Below are 20,130 nucleotides of genomic sequence, written 5' to 3' on the forward strand. Positions count from 1 at the left end.
AAGATTAGTCATTTGCCTAGCTTTTCATTTAATAAAGTATAACTTAGAAATACAAAATGTAGTCTTCTTGTTGGAAGTTCTCGTAGATTGTTTTGGTATAACTTCTCAAGATATTAGGTATTTAAATAATTTTAATAGTTTATACATAATCTCCATTATGACTTCACAGACATGGAAGAGACAATAAAGAGAATAAGCTTGCCATCCTAAATAATTTTTTCTAATATAAAATAATTTTTATGAAATGTACAACATATTATTGTACTATATATATAGTATATATAGTGTACAACATATTATATAGTGCATATATAGTGTACAACATATTATTGTACTATGTGTATATATATAGTACATATATAGTGTATATATTACTGTATTATTGATAATCCTATAAATTGCTATTAACTCCCTAGAGGCAGAGTGAAATATATATGAAAAGATTTTGTTTGATCAATCAAATCCACTCTTGGGAATTTATCTCAAGGTACTATTTATACATATATAAAAATATATTATATGCTGGTTATTTTAACTTTGTTTTGTAATAGTAAAATACTGTGACTCACCTAAATATTCAACCATGTGTATTTCATAAATTGTGCTATGGCACAAACATTTTCTATGAAATATTATACAGTTACTAAAAAATGGTCTACTAGAGTATTTAGAGCATTTAGAAACATAGAAAATAGCCCTGATATATTAATAAGCGAAAAATATTGGATTACTCCATAGTGTGGTATAATCCCATTTTTGCTGAAAAAGAAAAAAATTATATCTATAAATTTTAAAAATTCTGTCTACTGAATTATACACAATAACTATACATCACTTTTGTAATAAAAAAAAATCTTTCAATTAAAAAATAAATTTCCTGCAGTTCAGAGAGAAAATAAGTAACAGTGAAAAATTATTTTATCCACAAAGAAAGGTCTTGAAATTAAGGGAAACAAAAAAGACTTCCTTCCCCCTCCCCATTTATACACACTCTTCTTCTTTTTTTTTTTTTTAAAGATTTATTTTTATTTATTTGACAGACAGAGATCGCAAGTAGGCAGAGAGGCAGGCAGAGAGAGAGAGAGGGAAGCAGGCTCCCCACTGAGCAGAGAGCCCAATGCGGGGCTCAATCCCAGGACCCTGGGATCATGACCTGAGCTGAAGGCAGAGGCTTTAACCCACTGAGCCACCCAGGTGCCCCAGTATACACACTATTCTGTTAATCTTAACCTTATATAGAATTCAGAACAACCATTGGTAGTAACTGTACTCTAGTGATCTAAAGTTAGCAACTTCAGTTCTAATCTAAGTGCTGCCACTGAGTGGTTTCCTTAGTGGTAGCCCTGAATAGTGTATCAGGGTTTCACTTTCTTCTTTTAGAAAATCAATAGAGTAGGGGTGCCTGGGTGGCTCATTCAGTTAAGCATCTGTCTTCAGCTCAGGTCATGATCCCAGGGTCCTAGGGTTGAATCCTGAGTCTGGCTCCCTGCTCAGCGGGGAGCCTGCTTCCCCCCTCTCCAGCTGCCTGTTGCTCCCTCTGCTTGTGCTCTCTTTTTCTCTCTCTCTGTCAAACAAACAAACAAATAAATAAAATCTTTTAAAAAAATCAATAGACTATACTGAACAGACTTCTAATTAGATCAATAAGGCTATATAGAGAGCACATAGTAGGCATTCAGCAAGATTTAGTGTTCCTTCTCAAGAAACTATTAACTCAGAAATTTCACGTGTTCTGAAACTGAAACTTCAGAAATAAATCACAGGTCCAGTTCAGAATTTTCAGGCCCTTAATGATATTTATTGTAGGATCTTTAAAACATTAATTCCTTTTATTCATATGGGTAATTTATTTATAAAGCGATTAAGTTCTGCAGAAGATGATATTTTCACACTTGGTCATTTACCCTGTTAATTCACTTTCAGCATAATTAAAAGCATTTAGCTTCTTAAAGGAGATGTTATTTCACACAGTCCAAATTTATTTGCTTTCTTAACTTTAGGTTGCTATCAACCGAACAGATATTGAAGACTTAGACCTCTATGCTACATCTCGGGAAAGAAGATTTCGTTTGTTTGCTTCTATAGAATGTGAAGGGCAGTTATTCATGACTCCCTATGATTTTATTTTGGCTGTTACAACAGATGAGCCCAAATGTAAGTATATTTTTCAATTTTCTTAATAATTTTATGAAATTTTTTTCTTATCTTTAATTTATAAAAGTTTGGAACAGGATAAGATTTCAGAACAACTAACCAAATAATGTGGTATTTCAAAAGACATGCTGTATCATCTTACTAGACTAATATTTCTTATAAACTCTTACCAATATCTCTTTTCACAAACTTTCATTTATTTCCTCCTTTTCAGCTTATCAAACCTAGAAATCACCTTACTCTTGAGACTCTTTATAATAGGTTCATATTTTGCCTATTTGGTTCTTGTATCTACCATGAACAGAGTAATTCAGAGGATTGGCTTTGAACTAGACCTGGGCCAAGAATTCTACCTATAGCTCTTCTGTATTTGCCATGGTTCCTACAGGGCAAATATAGACTGCTACTCATTTTGCCGTATGTTAGAGCAGTGGGTCTCAAACTCTTTGGCATTATGTACATTCTTGCAAATCTCTTCAGTGTCTGATTAATAAAAGACAGCTCTATTCTAATCTGCTTTTTTAATTCAATAGTTGCAGTGTGTTGTTTTTCATGAAGTGTATTGAGAAAATTTACCTCACAGATAAAGAAGTAGGAAAGAGCAAAAATATTTTAATAGTCCTTTCAGATTATTGTAGATATTCTTCTTTGATACTATATCAACACTTGGCTAGTGGTTATTTCTTAAAGTTTAGCTGCAGTGTGGAATTTGAAACTTTTGCCATGTGTTATGTTAAAACCCTTTGGCCTACACTGCACCTTCAATGGATCTTTTACCCTTATATAATCTTGTAACATCAAATAGAAGGTACTGGTTAATTCAGTTATGGAGATCTTCCAAATGTTGACATATTTATTATATAATATATTTTTAAAATCACATTCAGTGAAACTGTCATAATATTTTATGAAAGTCTTTACTTATTGGGAAGCTATCAAACTCATGGTGGTGTATACAAATTTTCCCAAATTCTAATCTTTACTTGAAAGCTCAAATGTTATTGGCAACAAATATTGTCAGTTGTTTTTTTGTTCATTTGTAAGAAAGTGCCTGCCAAATACCTAAGTCTAAATGACCATAATTTGTCTGTCAGTTCTTTCAGGTAAAAATCGTGTTCCATGAAAAAAAGTTCAGTTCGCAACTCAAAAGAATGACAGTGCTCCCTCTCAAGACAGCCATGGTACTTCAGAACGCAACACCGTGCTTTATGCACTCTTCCCATTTCATTTCACGGCATGTTATGACGTACTCAAAGATACCTATCCAGTGCTGGGTATTGCACTAGGCACTGGAGATAAAGTGGTGAGGGAAACAAACAAATAAAAATAGATGTCCTCCTCCCTCATGATGCTTACAGTCAGGTGGACAAAACCAGCACTGATCAATGAAATACACAAATAAATAGCAAATTATTTTTGTGATAAGTGCCATGAAAGAAAGATACTTGAGGCTCTGAGAGCATACTTTGGAGAAGTAACTTAGGTAGGTCAGGGAGATCTTCCTTGGGCAAATATCCACATGAAATGTGAACTGTGAGTAAGAGTTAACTAGGCTGTTAGGAAGTTGAGAGTAGAGAATTTCAGCAGAAGAAATAGCAAGTATCAAGCTGCCATGACAAGAAGGAATGTGATACGTGTGAGTAGGGGGAAAAGATCTGGGTGGCGATAGTACGAAGAAGAATATGGTAGGAAGTCAGGGTGGGTGTGTGGGGCAGTGCCAAATCATTGAGTCAGTAAGCTTATATTAGACATTCTTATTTTTATCCTAAAAGTGATGGGAAATTAGTTTAAGCTGTAGAATAATTTGGTATGTTAGAAAACAACTCAACTGGGTAACTTTCAGAATCCTTTTGGCTTTATTCAGTGATTCATGAATCAGGCAGCATCCAATCTAGCAGATAGGGAGGAGCTCCAAGGGGCTGTACAAAACAAAAGACTTATAGGCATAAGGGAACAGGTAAAAGGAAGTTTTACTAGGCAAGGAAAGTGGGTTAGTTATTGTAAGGTTACTTTCCTTTAGAGGACAGGAGAGGTCTCAGGCAGACTACTAACTAGTGCTAATTGACCAATTTAAGATTCCATTTCTGGCAGAACGAAAACTGTAATTAAGTCTTGGCTTGGTTATGTGGGTCTTAGCATAAGGAACTCCATATTGAACCTGTTGTCTTGTTTTTAATAGGTACATACCACTATTAGATTGTGTTTAGAAAAGATCTTTCAAGGTGGACATAGATTGGAGAGGGCCAGATTGAGCATGAGCAGATCAGAGAGGAGACTCTTGTCCAGGCTTGAAAAGCTTCCAATAATGGTGGTAATGGTGATGATGGAGTAATGAGCACTAAAAATTTCTGGCTGCTTTACCTGTATGGATGGCAGTAGAGACCAGGTTTGAAGTGAAATATTCTAACTTCAACTTTGGACATGATGGATTTAAGATGCCTTAGATATCTAAAAGAGGAGATATGGAAGAGGCAGTTAGATCTGGCTTTTGATCATTCATTTCAATTCATTGAAAATCAGTGTATTAAATAATCAGTCATTTGATAATCTGCTTGAAACTGCCAAACAAATGCCTTAAGTTATGTTAGAGCAAATTATAGCCCCTTTTCTTCAGAGCCAGGGATATGGCAAAACCGTAAATAAATCCTTAAGAGCTAATATATAGCATGGTAACTGTAGTTGATAATACCATATTGTATGCTTGAAATTTGCCAAGAGAGTAGATCTTAAGCATTCCTAACACTACCCAAAAAGTAACTATATGAGGTGGAAAAAAATGTGTAAAAATTCAAAAAAATTAAATCCTAAATAATTTGGCAAATTGGCTACTTTGCAAATTAGCTTTTAATCAATTAATATTTTATATTTTGGATTATTTTCATTGGAGATGAGGGGAGAGGGCTGGATAGAATATATATTTAGGGTTCATCTGTATGTGATTGGTAATTAATGCAATAATTGTGGGTGATATTGCCTAGGATGCAGTACAGTATGAGAACATAGATGACTAGGGACCGATCCTCGAGGAACTCCTAGACTTTAAATGATGAAGGTACAACAACTTGAAAGATGAGCCTTAAAAGGAAAAATGAAGTTTCCAGAAATATGGGAGCAAAATCAGGAGTATGGAGTCATAGAAGCCAAGCAAAAAGAACAGAATGGTCAAATGAGGTGTCAAGTTAGATGAAGACAGAAAAATGTCTACTGGATTTAGTAATTTGAAGGTTATTGATGATTTTTAAAATAATGTTTCAGTGTAGTGATTAGATCAAAGACCAGATTGTAAGAGCAGATGAAGAAATGAAGACAGTGTGTATAAAGGACTCTATCAAGATGTTTGGCTGTGAAGTAGAAAGGAAATGAAAGATAGTAGTTGACGGAGAGACTTTTAAAATCATACACTATTTTGTCGGGAGACTCTGAGGTTAGCAACTGAAAGAGAGGGAACTATATGAACAAATACATGGGATCAAGAGAGTAAATAGTGTATTCAAAGTAGTCCACTTTGGGAAAATAAAGGTAGTAGTGATAGAAAAGGCTGTAAATTGAGTAGGGCTCATTTTTGAAGGAATTTGAGGGCTATGGTAAGGATTATATGTCTCTGTGCTCCATTAACCTCCCTTTCCTCCCTCCCTTCTAGAAATATTTATTGAGTTATTACCATGTGCCAGATAACCATATTTCACTTTGGAACTGGTTGTTTGATACTTTTTGTCCACTTAAAATATTTTAAGCTTTGTAAGTGTAGAGACTGTACATAGAAAAGGCCCTTATACAAAAATAGATATAGGGCGCCTGGGTGGCTCAGTGGGTTAAAGCCTCTGCCTTCGGCTCAGGTCATAATCCCTGGGTCCTGGAATGGAGCGCTGCATCAGGCTCTCTGCTCGGCAGGGAGCCTGCTTCCTCCTCTCTCTGCCTGCCTCTCTGCCTACTAGTGATCTCTGTCTGTCAAATAAATAAATAAAATCTTCAAAAATACATATATATGTGTTCCATACGTTTGTTTAACTAATGTCATACAATGCGAACTTTTCATATTTATTATGAAGTTAACACAGATTTGATAAAACTATTGATGTATTTTTTAGATATCAAATGGTATTTTTGCATCAAATTCTATAATTTTTGTCAAACTTATATTTGAGAAATCATTCAATAAGTAATGCTTAATTTAGTATTTTGTAGTTTGAAAATGTTTCATTCATTATTTTCTTGAATTTTTTCTTCATAATATGCTGACTGTAAGCCTGCTGGTGGCTTTTTACTTTCTGGAAATAAATTTCAAATTTGATTCTTTTCAAGGTATTACAAAACCACCACTTGCAGGAAAAAACATTCCATTGTTAAAAAAAAGTTCACAGGACATTTAACAACCACAAATTAATGTCAGTTAATTTCAAACTAGAATTTTTAAAGCATAGTTAAAAATGGTTATCAAAGATCAAGATAATTATAAAAAGTTTTTATAAAGTGTAGGGTTATAAAAAGAAATATTTGCCTCAGAAGAGAAAATATGTTTCATAGACTAAATATTAAATCATATATATATCAACATGGCATATTGAAATTAGACAGACTTGTATTTAAACCAGAGCATTCATTTACTAGCTTTGAGAACTTTGTTAAATTATTTCATTTTTTGTCTCCTCGTTTATAAAAATAAAACTAATAGCAACCTCATGAGATTTTTGAGGACTGAATGATATTCATTGTGTTTAATATAATATCAGATATAGTAAGCACTTAATAAATCTTGGTAGCTGTCATTGTCACCATCATCATCATCGTTTGAATTCATAATCAGAATTTTAAAAGTCTTTGATATAATTTTATGGTAACATCAACAGGAAAAAATTGGTATGCTGTGTAAACATTTGCTTAATATAGTTCAAATAAATGTTAATCGAGATATCCATTTGATTGTTGATTATAGCTTTGTGTTTGAAATGTAGAAAATTTCTTATTTTCCCTACCTAAATAGAACCTAAAAGGTGAGTTTCCCTTCTAGAACTAAAATAAGTAATTGATTACCTTCATATAGCTTCAAGTATTATTTCAATTTTAGTTTTAAAAATACATTGTTAAAAATTTCAAACATACATAAAAGTATTAAAAATATGACCATCAACCTCTAGCTGAAGAAATAAAATATATCCAATAGAATTGAAGTCCCTCTTCACCCAGGTTATATTTATATATGTAGTAACTTCATATGAAATAAGGAATTTAGAAAATCAGAAAATCCTTTGAAGAGCAATCTTAATGGCTCTTTAGTCTTTATAAAAAAAGCTAATAATACTGACCATGGTGACATATCCGGCAGAATGAATATGTCTTTTGTGAATAATTTACCCTGGAAATCTCATAAACCCTACAAAACTCAAGAGTGTGTCTAACTTCCTTTTCTGATAAATAGCTTCTGAACATTGCATAAGATTGTGTGCATGTACTTTCGTGCCATTTGTTTTTCTTCTGTTCATACTGCTATATTTCAAAAGCAACAGAATAATAAAAATATTTACAATGTTCTGTTCATTATGAAAAGGAGGATGTCTTTATGAAATAAATGTATTAGAATTAAGGCTAAATGCTGACTTCTTTATAAACCTGTGATTTTAATCCCTTGATTTTACATTTGTATAAACTGTCTTGAGTAAAAAAAGGATATTGTTGCTACATAGAGAAGAAATCAATCTCAAAAAAATCAGTTTGCTGAATTTTAGAATATACTTTTATCCTTTGATCTTAAAATGACTTATTATATTGCTTACAAAAAAGAAAGTTACATGACAAAAACTGCCTGTCTTATAGTCTTGACTTCGATATACTGTTTATAACTATGGCTAATTATAAAAAAATAACCACATTTCCATGTAGAAAAATTATTGGTTGTCATCATTATTAATGAAATAATTAATATTTCATTATAATATAACGAAATAATTAATATTTACCCAATCCTAATACAGCTGTGTTATAAGACTTGTTCACATGTAAACCTAGAGATAATTGTTGGGCAGACATTAGATATTCAGAGTTTTCAAATCCAAGCAAAGGAAACAATGTTAGCTGCGCATTTATTCCAATATGATAAGATTTATAGTGTTCGAAATCTTCAAGGATGTGAGGAGGAATCAGAAAAAGAAAGTGATCTCAGGTAATTTATTCAACTCTAACACCCTTGTTCTAGAAATGATTCTTAAATACAGAGAAAGAGTGGAGAACAGAGTGAGGGTCTCCCTATCGTGTTACCTGCTCTCTTCCTCATCTCCTTTTCTCATTGCCCCCATCCTTCCCCTTCACCTTAGAAAGACCTGGCATTTGAATTATAACTAGAGATACTAAAGCAGAGATCATAGGCAGCATCTTAAAATTATAATTTCTCTATGTTAATATTTTATGTTCTGGTATGAGTATTTAATAAATATCAGTATTTGTGTCTTTAAGCCCATGAGATGTTTAACATGGAGTAAGTTAACTTTATAAATCCAGAAATCCCCAAAGTAAGAGAATGATTATGGAAAATATGTTTCCTATTCCACTGATATCACTTCTTATGACTAGTTTACAGTACATGAAACAAATACATAGCATAAATAAAACCTATACCTTAGAACCACATCTCAAAGTTAAAAAATACTTTGTCTTTTAGATATAGAAACTTGATGTTACGAGTTAGGGTTGTAGGTGGTTACTGAATTCAGATGTACATTATATGAAGTATTTAATATCTAATTCTTTTGTATTTGTTTATTACAGTTGTTAAAACATGGAAGTCGCTTACCAAACAGGTAGGTTAAAGCTCTTGGTGTACATATGCATGCACACTATATATATGCATACCCACTTTGGAAAGTAGTTTGGCATCATCTGTAAAATTAAAGATACACATACCCTGTACCTAGCAATTCTCCTCTTGGTTCGCAGTTCTGCAACAGTGCATGTACATGTACCCAGTAAATTTAAACTCGAACATGCCCTATGATCCAGTAAATTTACACTAGTCTCTATGCCTAGAGAAATTTGTATATGCATGAGAGATTCACAGGAATGTTATTAGATTAATCATAATTGGCTAGAAAGACTGCAATACAATGTCAATAAGGTAAATAAGTTTTTATATATTCATACAGTGAATACTGCACCAAGTGAAAGCAAATGAATTATACTAGTGCTTGAACTGAATGAATCTGGGAAATATAATGACAAGCTATTCACAAATTATAAATTACAGTTCCATTTACATAAAGTCTAAAACAGGAAAAAGAAACCACTAAGGATGGATTCGTAGATGGGAAAACTAAGGAAAGATAAATATTAAATTCAAGACAATATTTACCTCTGGGGGAGATGGAAAGAAATATCAGAAGTGCAAAGAGGCTTTGAAAGTACTGGTAATTTTCTATTTCTTAACAATTTCTAACTTTAAATTTTACGTGTATTCCTTTTGCACTTTTTTAAATGTATGATAAACTTCAATATAAAAAGACTATTAGTATAGCATTTGAGGGAACCTCCATAACCCATTATAGAGAATCTTCCAAAAGCCTGTAGCAAATGTGATATTTACGTGTAAAACTTTAGACATTCTCTTTAAAATTAGATAGAATACAAATATGTCTGCTATCACAACTACTACGCACTGTTTTATTACAAGTCTAAGCTAATGTAGTATATTAATTTGCTAGAGCTGCTGTAACAAATACCAAAGTTTGGGTGGCTTAAACCAGAAATTTATTTTCTCACGGTTCTGGAGGCTGGAAGTTCAAGATCATGGTGTTGGAAGGGCGGGTTTCTTCTGAAGCCTCCCTCCTTGGCTTGTAGATGTCGTTGTTCTTTGCATGTCTATATCCTGATGTCTTCTTATAAAGACACCAGTCATACTGGATTAGGAGCAACTATAAGGACCTCATTTAATAATCTTAATTACCTTTGTAAAGGTCCTGTCTCTAAATACAGTCACATTCTGGGGTACTGAGGATTATGACTTCAAATGCAAATTTGAGGTAGACCTAAATCAGGCTATAACATGTAGTATGACAAAAAAAGAGGTTCTAAGGATCAGAACAGTAACAAACAATGTGACTGAGAGAAAAATATAAAAATGCATAGATTTCAAATTTATTCAGGTTTAGTAAAAGTTTAACAAGGTTGCTGCTATTGTTTCTGCACCAGCAATAGCAATTAAACTGTGCTATCAAATAAGATACTTTTCACAATAGCAACAAAAACTATTAGATTCTTAGTGTACCTAACAGAAAATTTACAAGATATTTCATTTTTTTAAAGATAATAATTTTTTTAAAGAAATTTGAGTAAGCAGAGAAATGTATCATGTTCACAGATGATTGATTTAGAAGAGTAAGGACCCAGAATTTTCTGAACAATTCTGAAAAGGGTGGAAGAGAAGCAGACAGACAAACAATAGGATGGGAGCAATTGGGCTGTCTCGTATTAAATTAATAATGGGGCTATAATTAAAATAGTATTATATTATTGCAAGAATTTTTTAATTAGATGGAAATAATAGAATATAGAATCCAGAAACAGTCCCAGGCATGTATGGGAAAATCTGTAAATCACTGGAGGAAGGACTGACCTTTAGGTATTGGAACAATAATCTTTCCAACATGGGGGTAAATAAAATTAATTATCAAACAAATACCATATACAAAAGCAAATTTAATGGATTAAGTTTTTACTTTGACAAACAAAAAATTCTGAAATATTAGAAGTAAAGGACACCAGAGGTTTCATTAGATGAGACACATAAAGCAAAGCTAAAAGGAAATTTTGAAAAACTTCACTAAATTAAATAGCAGAAACTGGCATACCAAAAGGATGCCAACAATGTTAAAAGATGTATGACAGATGGGAGAATATGCTTGCAATGTATTAGCAAAACATTAAGTGTACTGTACTCATATAGAACTCCTATAAATCAATATAAAAAGATAATCAGTTCAGTAAGAAAAAAGCGTAGACATAGAATGGCTGATATATATAAAGGACCTCAACCTCTCTAGTGATTAGGGATATGCAAATTCAACCAATAATATGATACTATTTCATACCCATCAGATTATCAGCTTCCAGAAATCTAGCAATACTGATAATTAGCAAGGAAGAAGAAAGAGCCAGGTGAAGGTGTAAATTTGTATATTCACTTTTGAGAGAAATTTGGCAAATGTAATAAAGTTGAAAGTACATATCAAAACCTCTATTTTTGGAGACGTATACTAGAGAAATATTACACCAGCAGTCCTGTACATGTTTTCTGCAGCATCAGTTATAATAGCCAAAATTTTAAAAAAGAAACAATATGTCAGTCAGTTGAGAAATGAATAAAAAAATGGTGAAATAGGCATATCAAAGACAAATACAGTAATACATTCCACAGTGAAAAAATACATCCAAGCTATAGGTATCAACATGAATGGACCTAGAAGACTGAAGGTTGAGTAACAGTAAGTTGCAGAATACTACAGACTGACTGTTCTTAAATACAAGGTGCAAACACCTTTTCAGGGGTCCATGAAGTCAAAACTATTTTTATAATAACACCGAGAAGACGGTTGTTTTATTACTTGTATTCTCTCACAAGTGTATGGTGGAGTTTTCTAGAAGCTACAGGATGATTGATGATGCCATCGATCTGACATCTAATAGAATATGTGCTTGTGTATTTTTGTGTTTTAAAAATTTGTCATTTCTCCTTCCACATGCAATATCTCCTTGGGGTCCTTGATAATTTTTAAGAGTGTAAGGAGTTACATTTCAGAACTACTAATATAGAACTGCTGTGTAGCCATTAAAATGCAGTGAAGAATATTTGTCAGGAAAATATGCCCATGAAGTATTAAGTACAAAGAGTTAGTTACAAAACAATATGTAGAAAATAATTTAATATTTGCTACAGCAACAAAAAAGCTATATAATTATGCCTAGAGAGAGAATTAGACTAAATGGATTTAAATAAAACTTCCAATTATGGTTCAGTCCTGGATTGCAATTAGTTTTTATTTTCTATACTTGCTAATTTTCCTATAATTCATATATATTAATTATATAATAAGACAAAATCATACTTATATAAATTTTACAAGACAATTGTAATTCTAGGAAAATGATACAGCAAATATCTATTTAGTACCAACTTGCAATATGCAATATAACTCTGATACTAACCACCCAGTTAGTGTCAGACTCCACAGATTTAAGGGCATAGTCCCCAACAAGACTGCCCTTATTTCAGATGCCAGCTGCAAGTTCAAATGTCCCCAGACCACCCCACACTTCAGGCCAACTGGTTACAAATCCAAGAGGTCCCATAAATCCCCTTGAAGTTCAGTAATTTACTAGACTGATTCAGAACTCAAGCACATTCTATATTTATAATTAATAGCTTATAATTATTTTAAGGGACACAGATCAGGACTAGCTGTATGAAGAGACTCTGAGGACAGGTACAGGAAGATCCCAAACACAGATCTTCCATGCCTTCATCCCATGGAGAAGTGTGCCACCCCTACTGACATGTCAGTATATTTACCAGTGAAAATGTGCACTGAGCTTGGGTATTGAGTTGTTATTGAGGGTTTCATTATGTAGGTATAATCGATCGATTCATTGGCCAAGTGATTGAACTCAATCCCCAGTCCCTTTCCCTACCCCTCCCCAAAGGTAGGGAGAGCTCAGAGTCCCAACCTTCTAATCCCATGGTTGTTCTTTCTGGCAGTCAGTAGCCTTCCTGGGTCATCCTATAGCCAACCGTGATTCAAGGATATGGCATCTTCCAGGAACCAGGGGCAAAGGTCAACCAAATTATCTTTTTTTAAAAGATTATTTATTTATTTGTTTGAGATAGAGAGAGAGAGAGCAAGAGAGATCACAAGCAGGGGAGAGAGGGAGAAGCAGGTTTCCTGCAAGCAGGGAGCATCACTGAGGTGGGGCTCCATCCCAGGACACTGAGATCATGACCTGACCCAAAGGCAGACAGTCAGACAGGTGACTGAGCCACCAAAATGCCCCAAATTATTTATTATTATAATACTACTATGTGCAAGAAACAAAGATCTAGGCACTGGGAATGGGGAAGGATATTCCCAGTCTGAATGGAAATACAGATTTTAGTACAATTTAAAACTTCTTTTTTTTTTTAAGATTTTATTTATTTATTTGACAGACAGAGATCACAAGTAGGCAGAGAGGCAGGCAGAGAGAGAGAGAGGAGGAAGCAGGCTCCCTGCTGAGCAGAGAGCCCGATGCGGGCTCGATCCCAGGACTCTGAGATCATGACCTGAGCTGAAGGCAGAGGCTTTAACCCACTGAGCCACCCAGGTGCCCCTACAATTTTTAAAACTTCTTAAAGTGAACTGAAGACAAAGATCAGTGTGTTAATTAGATAATCCAGACCAGAAGAAGCTGGTAAATAAACTGCTTAGTCAGTAAAGATCTGGCCAGTCATTTAGTAGTTTTGTGACCGTGGGTGAGTTCTTATCCTCTTTAAGTCTCAGTAAAATATGCATAAGTAGGATTATTAATTAAAATTAAATGGGAAATTACATAGTGTCAGGCACATAGAGGGCACTCAGTAAAAGGTAGCTATGTTGTTTTTTTTTTTTTTAAGTTGTAAACTCTAGCTGCGTTCAAGCTAGAAGAGAGAAAGTTGAATACATTGGAAACAGTTAAAATGGAGAAAGAAAATATTTACGTAATGGATACATTATACATTAAAGTATATAATATATTTGCAAAGTGTTCTTTTTAATCTCTTGCACTAACAAAAATATTTATGAGTTTATTGTTGTTTAAGCAGTAAATATTCCAGTTTCTCATCATTATTCATACCTGAATTCTTCCCTCTGTGCTATTGCTACTCTGATCAGACGCTACTGTCTGGAGGCATCTGGTCTCTGCAGTGCAGAGATAGCACTATGAAGGAAGTGAAAGCGGGGTTCACAGATGGTCTTCAGGGAAATCCTTAAACCCTCTAAAAATACATCTCCTGCCTTTGGCATCCTGGGTGTCCTTATTTGCCTGTCAGCTCAGCTTTGTATGAAAAAAAAAAAAAACAGTTTATAATGTCACAGAACATTTTTAGGTACAACCACATCAGGAAGGGTTTGTCTGGAATGTGGGGGAAAAAAAATCATCCAGAGTTCTTGTTAAAAATACACATTCTGGTTCAGTAGGTCTGGGATGGGAACTGAAATTCTGCTTTTTGAACAAACTTACAGGTTATGCCTGGGCTATTGGGGAAGCACACTTTGAGTAGCAAGAATCATGTCTGGAAATAGAAGTGGTTTCCAGTGTTTTTCAGTGTTTACTTAGCAGACTACTTTTTTATTTCAAATTATTTCAGTTTATCTCATCAAATCCTTTAATAATTTTTCTTTGCAATTAACCAAAATATAATTTTTCTTTTAATTATTTTGAACTCAGTATGCACAATAAATTCAAAATTCCTTTAGTAGCTGTATAATGATTCAAATGTTTAAATTTTAAAATAGCTCCCCAACATGCTGTGGCAGTTTGATTTAAAACAAACAAAAAAGGCTGACTAAGCAATTGAAGTCTGTGTTCTTTACTGAATATGTAAGTTAAAATTAGAAAAAGAAAATGCATGCAAACAGTGGTCATAATCACCCAGTACTCCATCTGATGTCAGTACTCTTTGAGTCACTACTAAAATATTCTTCTTTCTTTCCCAGTTTGATCCTCTGTCCATTTACTTCCTCCACAAAGCTCCCTAAATCCAAGAGGGCTACAGAAAAGAGACAGTATGTGAAACCAGGTCATCATCTCTGACCTTGATTAGCAAATCTACCTTTACTTACCGCTTTCATGAAACTATCCTTTCCTAACTGGTTCCTGAACTTAAACTCACTGTTTTGTCTTAACTTCATTATTTTACATGTATTCCTCCACTTGCTAAATTTATTTGAAATTTTTGGTAGCTCTAATTGAATTAAATATAACTTCTTTATGATTTATTTTATATTTAGACTGTTGGACAAATATTGGGTTTTGGGGTTGAACAAACCACAGTTATAGAATAGAATAAATACAGCCATGTCTCAGGTCTATTCAGTAGAGAACTTTTTGTATAAGGCATTTAAATATTTTTTATCTATTTTATAAGTAAGTGGTATACCTATTAATCAATGTTATGATATCTTATGTTATAGGAATTAAATCAAATGCTCTCAGAAACACCACCAGTTTGGAAAGGCTCATCAAAGCTTTTTCGTAATCTTAAAGAAAGAGGTAAGTTAACTTCAGTACTTACGTATTTTAAAATGGACACTATATTATTTATACTCTTTATATTTATTTCTCTTTTACTTAATATAACAGTTAAATATGTGTGTGTGCATAGAGAAAAAACTGAAAAGAAAAACACCAAAATATTAATGATTATTTCTGGGTAGTGGGATTAAAGATGTTTCGTATATATATATATATACACATATATATATTAGTTATGTCTTTCAGATTTTTTGAAGAAAGTGAACTTTTAGGGCTACAAAAAATTATTTTTCAACCATATTGAGTAGTGAGGGTTACACTTTACTTTTTGTACATATTTAGAGAAAGGACTAATTAATAAAATCTCTTTAATCTTAAAAAGGAATTTTTCTTGTAAATATACTTTTTTTTGTATTTTCAAATAGAAGAGTATACAAAATAAAAATGTTGAAGAAATTATATAAAGAATTAACTTTTTCGTTTTCACCAATTTTAACAGATACTCGGTTTGAAAATAATTACACTGTAGCATGAAGACAAATATTTTAAAAGATAATTATAATCCATGTATTTTATCTGAGTAGAATTAGAAATTCAAATTGCTTCCACCTGATTCACATGGAATCTGAAAGGGGTAGACAGCTTACCTGTCATTGTAGCTTTTCATAACTAGGGTTTTAAAATCTTTGCAAAATTAGGGACACGGTATCTTTAAAGCTCTTAGAAATTTTTTCCTGCAAGTTGTCTTAAAGATTGTCATTCAAATCTTAGGGTGGGTTAATAGGATCAGGAAAATTCAAAGCTCAGAAAGGTAAGTTAGCAAATTTAAAAATATTCATTTAATACCTCTCATGGGAAAATACAAATTGGATCAAGTATAACCTGAGAAAAATAAATGCATGGAAAAAGGAAATTCTTTGTAGTCATAAAAGGGGTTGAATCTGGGGGCACTTGGGTGGCTCAGTGGGTTAAAGCCTCTGTCTTCGGCTCAGGTCATGGTCCCAAGGTCCTGGGATCGAGCCCCCGCATCAGGCTCTCTGCTCAGCAGGAAGCCTGCTTCCTCCTCTCTCTCTCTCTGCCTGCCTCTCCACCTACTCAAGATCTCTGTCTGTCAAGTAAATTTAAAAAAAAAAAAAAAAGGGTTGAATCTGGGAGCACCGGGTTTAGGCTTGTCCTAATCTTTATGTTACATGCGTATTTGCATGTTTTTCAGGGGAAATGATCTATTCAGTGCTATCCCACAGAATTATCTGTAGGGATGGAAATGTTCTATTTCTGTGTTGTCTCCCATAATAGCCACTAGCCAGATGTGGGTTTTTAAGCACCTGAAATGTGGCTACTGTAATAGAGAAATTGAATTTTTTATTGTATTCAATTTTATTTGTTTTAAACTTAAGTAGCCACATGTGACTAATGGCTACCCTATAGGACAGTGCAGAGCTATGTCATGGTGATTGGATTATCAAAGGAATCCATGTACACAAAAAGTTTTACAACCATTAGGTTAGGCAAAGTAGAATGTCACAGAGAGCTTTTCTTCTTTTTTTTTCTTTTTTTTTTTCCTTAAAGATTTTACTTATTTATTTGACAGACAGAGATCACAAGTAGGCAGAGAGGCAGGCAGAGAGAGAGGAGAAAGCAGGCTCTCCACGGAGCGGAGAGCCCGATGCTTGATCCCAGGACCCTGGGACCATGACCTGAGCCACCCAGGCGCCCCGGGAGCTTTGCTTTTTTGTAAATAGGTTTGAGTGACAAAGGAATTTTAAAAGTGAAATCTTGAGAGATATTGAAGATTAATTTGCAAATGAATTTTATCTGCTTAAAAATACTACCCAGCAAGAAAATGTTATGCAGTTTTACAAAAAATTAATTGATATGCAACATTTATGAAAACAGGTATTTCAGACTTAGTTATAGCAGCCAACTGTGTAATGTATCATGATAATAGGAGCTAAACATATAATGTTTTTAAGGAACTTCCCTTGGAACTATTTTTATTGAATTTTCAAAAGAAACCTAGTTGACATCTTTCTTACTCTCTTTTTCTAAAGATCACAACATTATTACTATATGCTCAGCATACGTATTTTTATTTTATTTTACTTTTTGATCTTGGGTGGCCTTTAAATTAAAAGGTGAGCCTAATAGTTTTCCATTTTTGTAGTTGGAAAGCATTAAGAATCTACAGTTTGTGTTTAGTAGTATTTTCTCTTTACCTTGATCATTTTTATTAATTATATCATAAGTTTCACTTTGTTCTTGTCTGTGGATTACACCACCTCAAAAACCATTTGGTCCTACAGACAAGTACCTACCATGATAATTATGATTAGTACTCTCACTGTTAATTGTTCACTGAGGGAAATCTTGAGTTAATTATCAAATAAAAGATGTATAGTAGTTATTAAACTTCTTTATACCAACCAGCATCTCTTGTGTATTCCACCAAGTCAATTAGAACAACAGTCAGTGAGATGGGATTGTAGAGACATAGAGACTACTTCCCAATCCCATTTCCCTTTTTCCCTTCTTTCTTCCTCCCTCCCTTCATCTTCCTCTTCCTCTTCCTCTTCCTTTCCTTTCCTTTCCTTTCCTTTCCTTTCCTTTCCTTTCCTTTCCCTCCCTCCTACCTCCCTCCCTCTCTTTCTTCCTTTCTTCTTTCTTTTTCTGTGAGGGATCCCCTATGGAATCCAGGTATTGTATCTTTTATATACATTGACCATTCCAGAATCTTTCTCCCATAACATTCATGGCAGTCAACCAGAACTATCTGTCTATAGGTCACAATATTGTAGTATAAACAAAAGAAGGGAATGCTTTCAGGGCCTCTAGCTAGTTCCCTTCAAGTCTCTGACAAACTGCCTGACAGTGACTCCTCTTCTCTTTGTTCTATAACAAAGAGGGTAGCCTCAAAGAGCATCAGGTAAAATGGACTTTCAAGGTTCACAATCTGATTATTTAAGGATTTTCGTATACCTTTTACTAAACATTAGTACTGTCTGATATGTGGAGAAGTGTTACTGTCTTATTCCTAATTTTAATTTTCTCAGGATCCACCTGGAAACTCAGTTAAGCATTAGTTCTAGTTTGGGGCGTTACATCTAAAGGCAGGAATTTGAGTAATAGAATATATATTTGTATTTACTCCAAACAAACTCCTTTTAAACTTTGCAATTCTGAGATTACAGAGAACTCGGGATCCAATATTCAGAAAGTGTAAGCCATGTAATTAAAGACAAAAACTTCTTAGGGTACATTTAATAGAAGAATTAACTTTGTCAAAAATAATAATGATAACCTGAAAGCAGAAAAGTAATAAATACAGAGTTTCATTTTTTAAATACAATTATAGAAATCATATTTGTAAGCAAGAATATCTAAATTTTTTTGATTTATTAAGAAGTAATTAAGCACTTTACAGTTTAAGCATTTTCAGCCTTTTTATTTTATGTTAGATTCATCCATTGCAAACTAGCAACAAGTTTAAAGTTACAGTTATAAATAAACAATGTAATTTTGCTTTCTTTGCCAATATATCTTAGGAGGATTAATGGGAATTTTGCATGGGTTTCTACAGAAGCATTGTGAAACAAATTAAAATTAGTTTTGTTGCTTCTTTTGCTGTGATTTTTTTAATAGTTTAGTCTTGTTTAAAACAATACTTAGCATGTTCTTTAAAATGGTAAGTTCCTTATTAATGTTACTTATCGTTACTGTAAGAATAATATTTTGCTTGATAAAGTAATATTTTATATATAGCATTACTAATACTATTTTTCTTCTAGGTGTGATTTCTTACACAGAGTATCTTTTTCTTTTATGTATTTTAACAAGTAAGTGTACTCAGTAAGTCTACTCTTGGATACAGTTTTCTTTTTAAATCAGAATCTTGGAAAACAAATCTTAGATTCTCTTACTATTGAAAATCACTTTAGGTTTATCCACGGTTATTTTGCAAAACTCATGTCTAAATGTTATCAGCAAATGTTAATAAGCATAGCACTATCAAGAGTCAAAGACATAAATGTTTTTATGATGTAAGGTATAGTAATAAAATGTTCATAAATTATACATTTTATATCATATATCATCCCTTTTGGTTTACTTGAAAGCCTAAAGGTCAGGTCATTTAGGGATTTGTAAATTTCCTGCTACACTCATTGAAATCACCTATTTCTTAAGACTAGTGTGAAAGAGTGAGTCTCCTAACTAATGAGTGTATCACAATACCCATCGTATGTCCTGAAACGGCTTTGTTATTCTCAGCCTCTCATATACAGCAATTTTTATGAAATATATGAAAGGCTTACTAGTGATTTCAGTTAAATTTTAATGCATTAAATGCAGGAACTTACCTATTTTTCATTGTGCTCCAGCCACCTGGCTTTTCTGTTCCTTGAATTCTCACCTCAGGAATTTGTACTTTCTGCTCCTTCTGCCATCAGCGCTCTTTCCTCAAGATCCTCGTGATAATAAACATTATTCAGGTTTCGTTTGAATGTGTAATGTGAACCTTCTTGACTATCCTCCCTTAAATATCTCCCTCTCTTACCTCTCCCTTTTTATCCCTTTACCATGTTTTATTTTCTTCATAGCACTTAAAACTACTTGAAATTATTTGTTTATTGGTTTATGTGTTTTTGTCTGTTTCCTCATACTTGAATGCAAGGTCCATGATGTCAAAGATTTTCTCTTTTTTGTCCATTTCTGTATCAAGAACAATGT

At 33.3% G+C, this 20,130-nt stretch overlaps 1 protein-coding gene across 1 annotated transcript in view; it reads left to right on the top strand.

Annotated features, from left to right (window-relative positions):
* The window catches only part of MICU3 (mitochondrial calcium uptake family member 3), a 94,661-nt gene that overhangs the window by 36,293 nt on the left and 38,238 nt on the right, over window positions 1-20,130 (top strand). The window contains exons 2-5 of the mRNA XM_080796476.1: window positions 2,001-2,154; window positions 8,914-8,945; window positions 15,345-15,423; window positions 19,191-19,238. Coding sequence (XP_080652602.1) covers window positions 2,001-2,154; window positions 8,914-8,945; window positions 15,345-15,423; window positions 19,191-19,238 — 313 coding nt within the window. The remainder of the gene's footprint in view (window positions 1-2,000; window positions 2,155-8,913; window positions 8,946-15,344; window positions 15,424-19,190; window positions 19,239-20,130) is intronic.

The sequence above is a fragment of the Martes martes genome (genome assembly GCF_963455335.1).
Source record: "Martes martes genome assembly, chromosome: 2".
NCBI classification, from domain to species: domain Eukaryota; kingdom Metazoa; phylum Chordata; class Mammalia; order Carnivora; family Mustelidae; genus Martes; species Martes martes.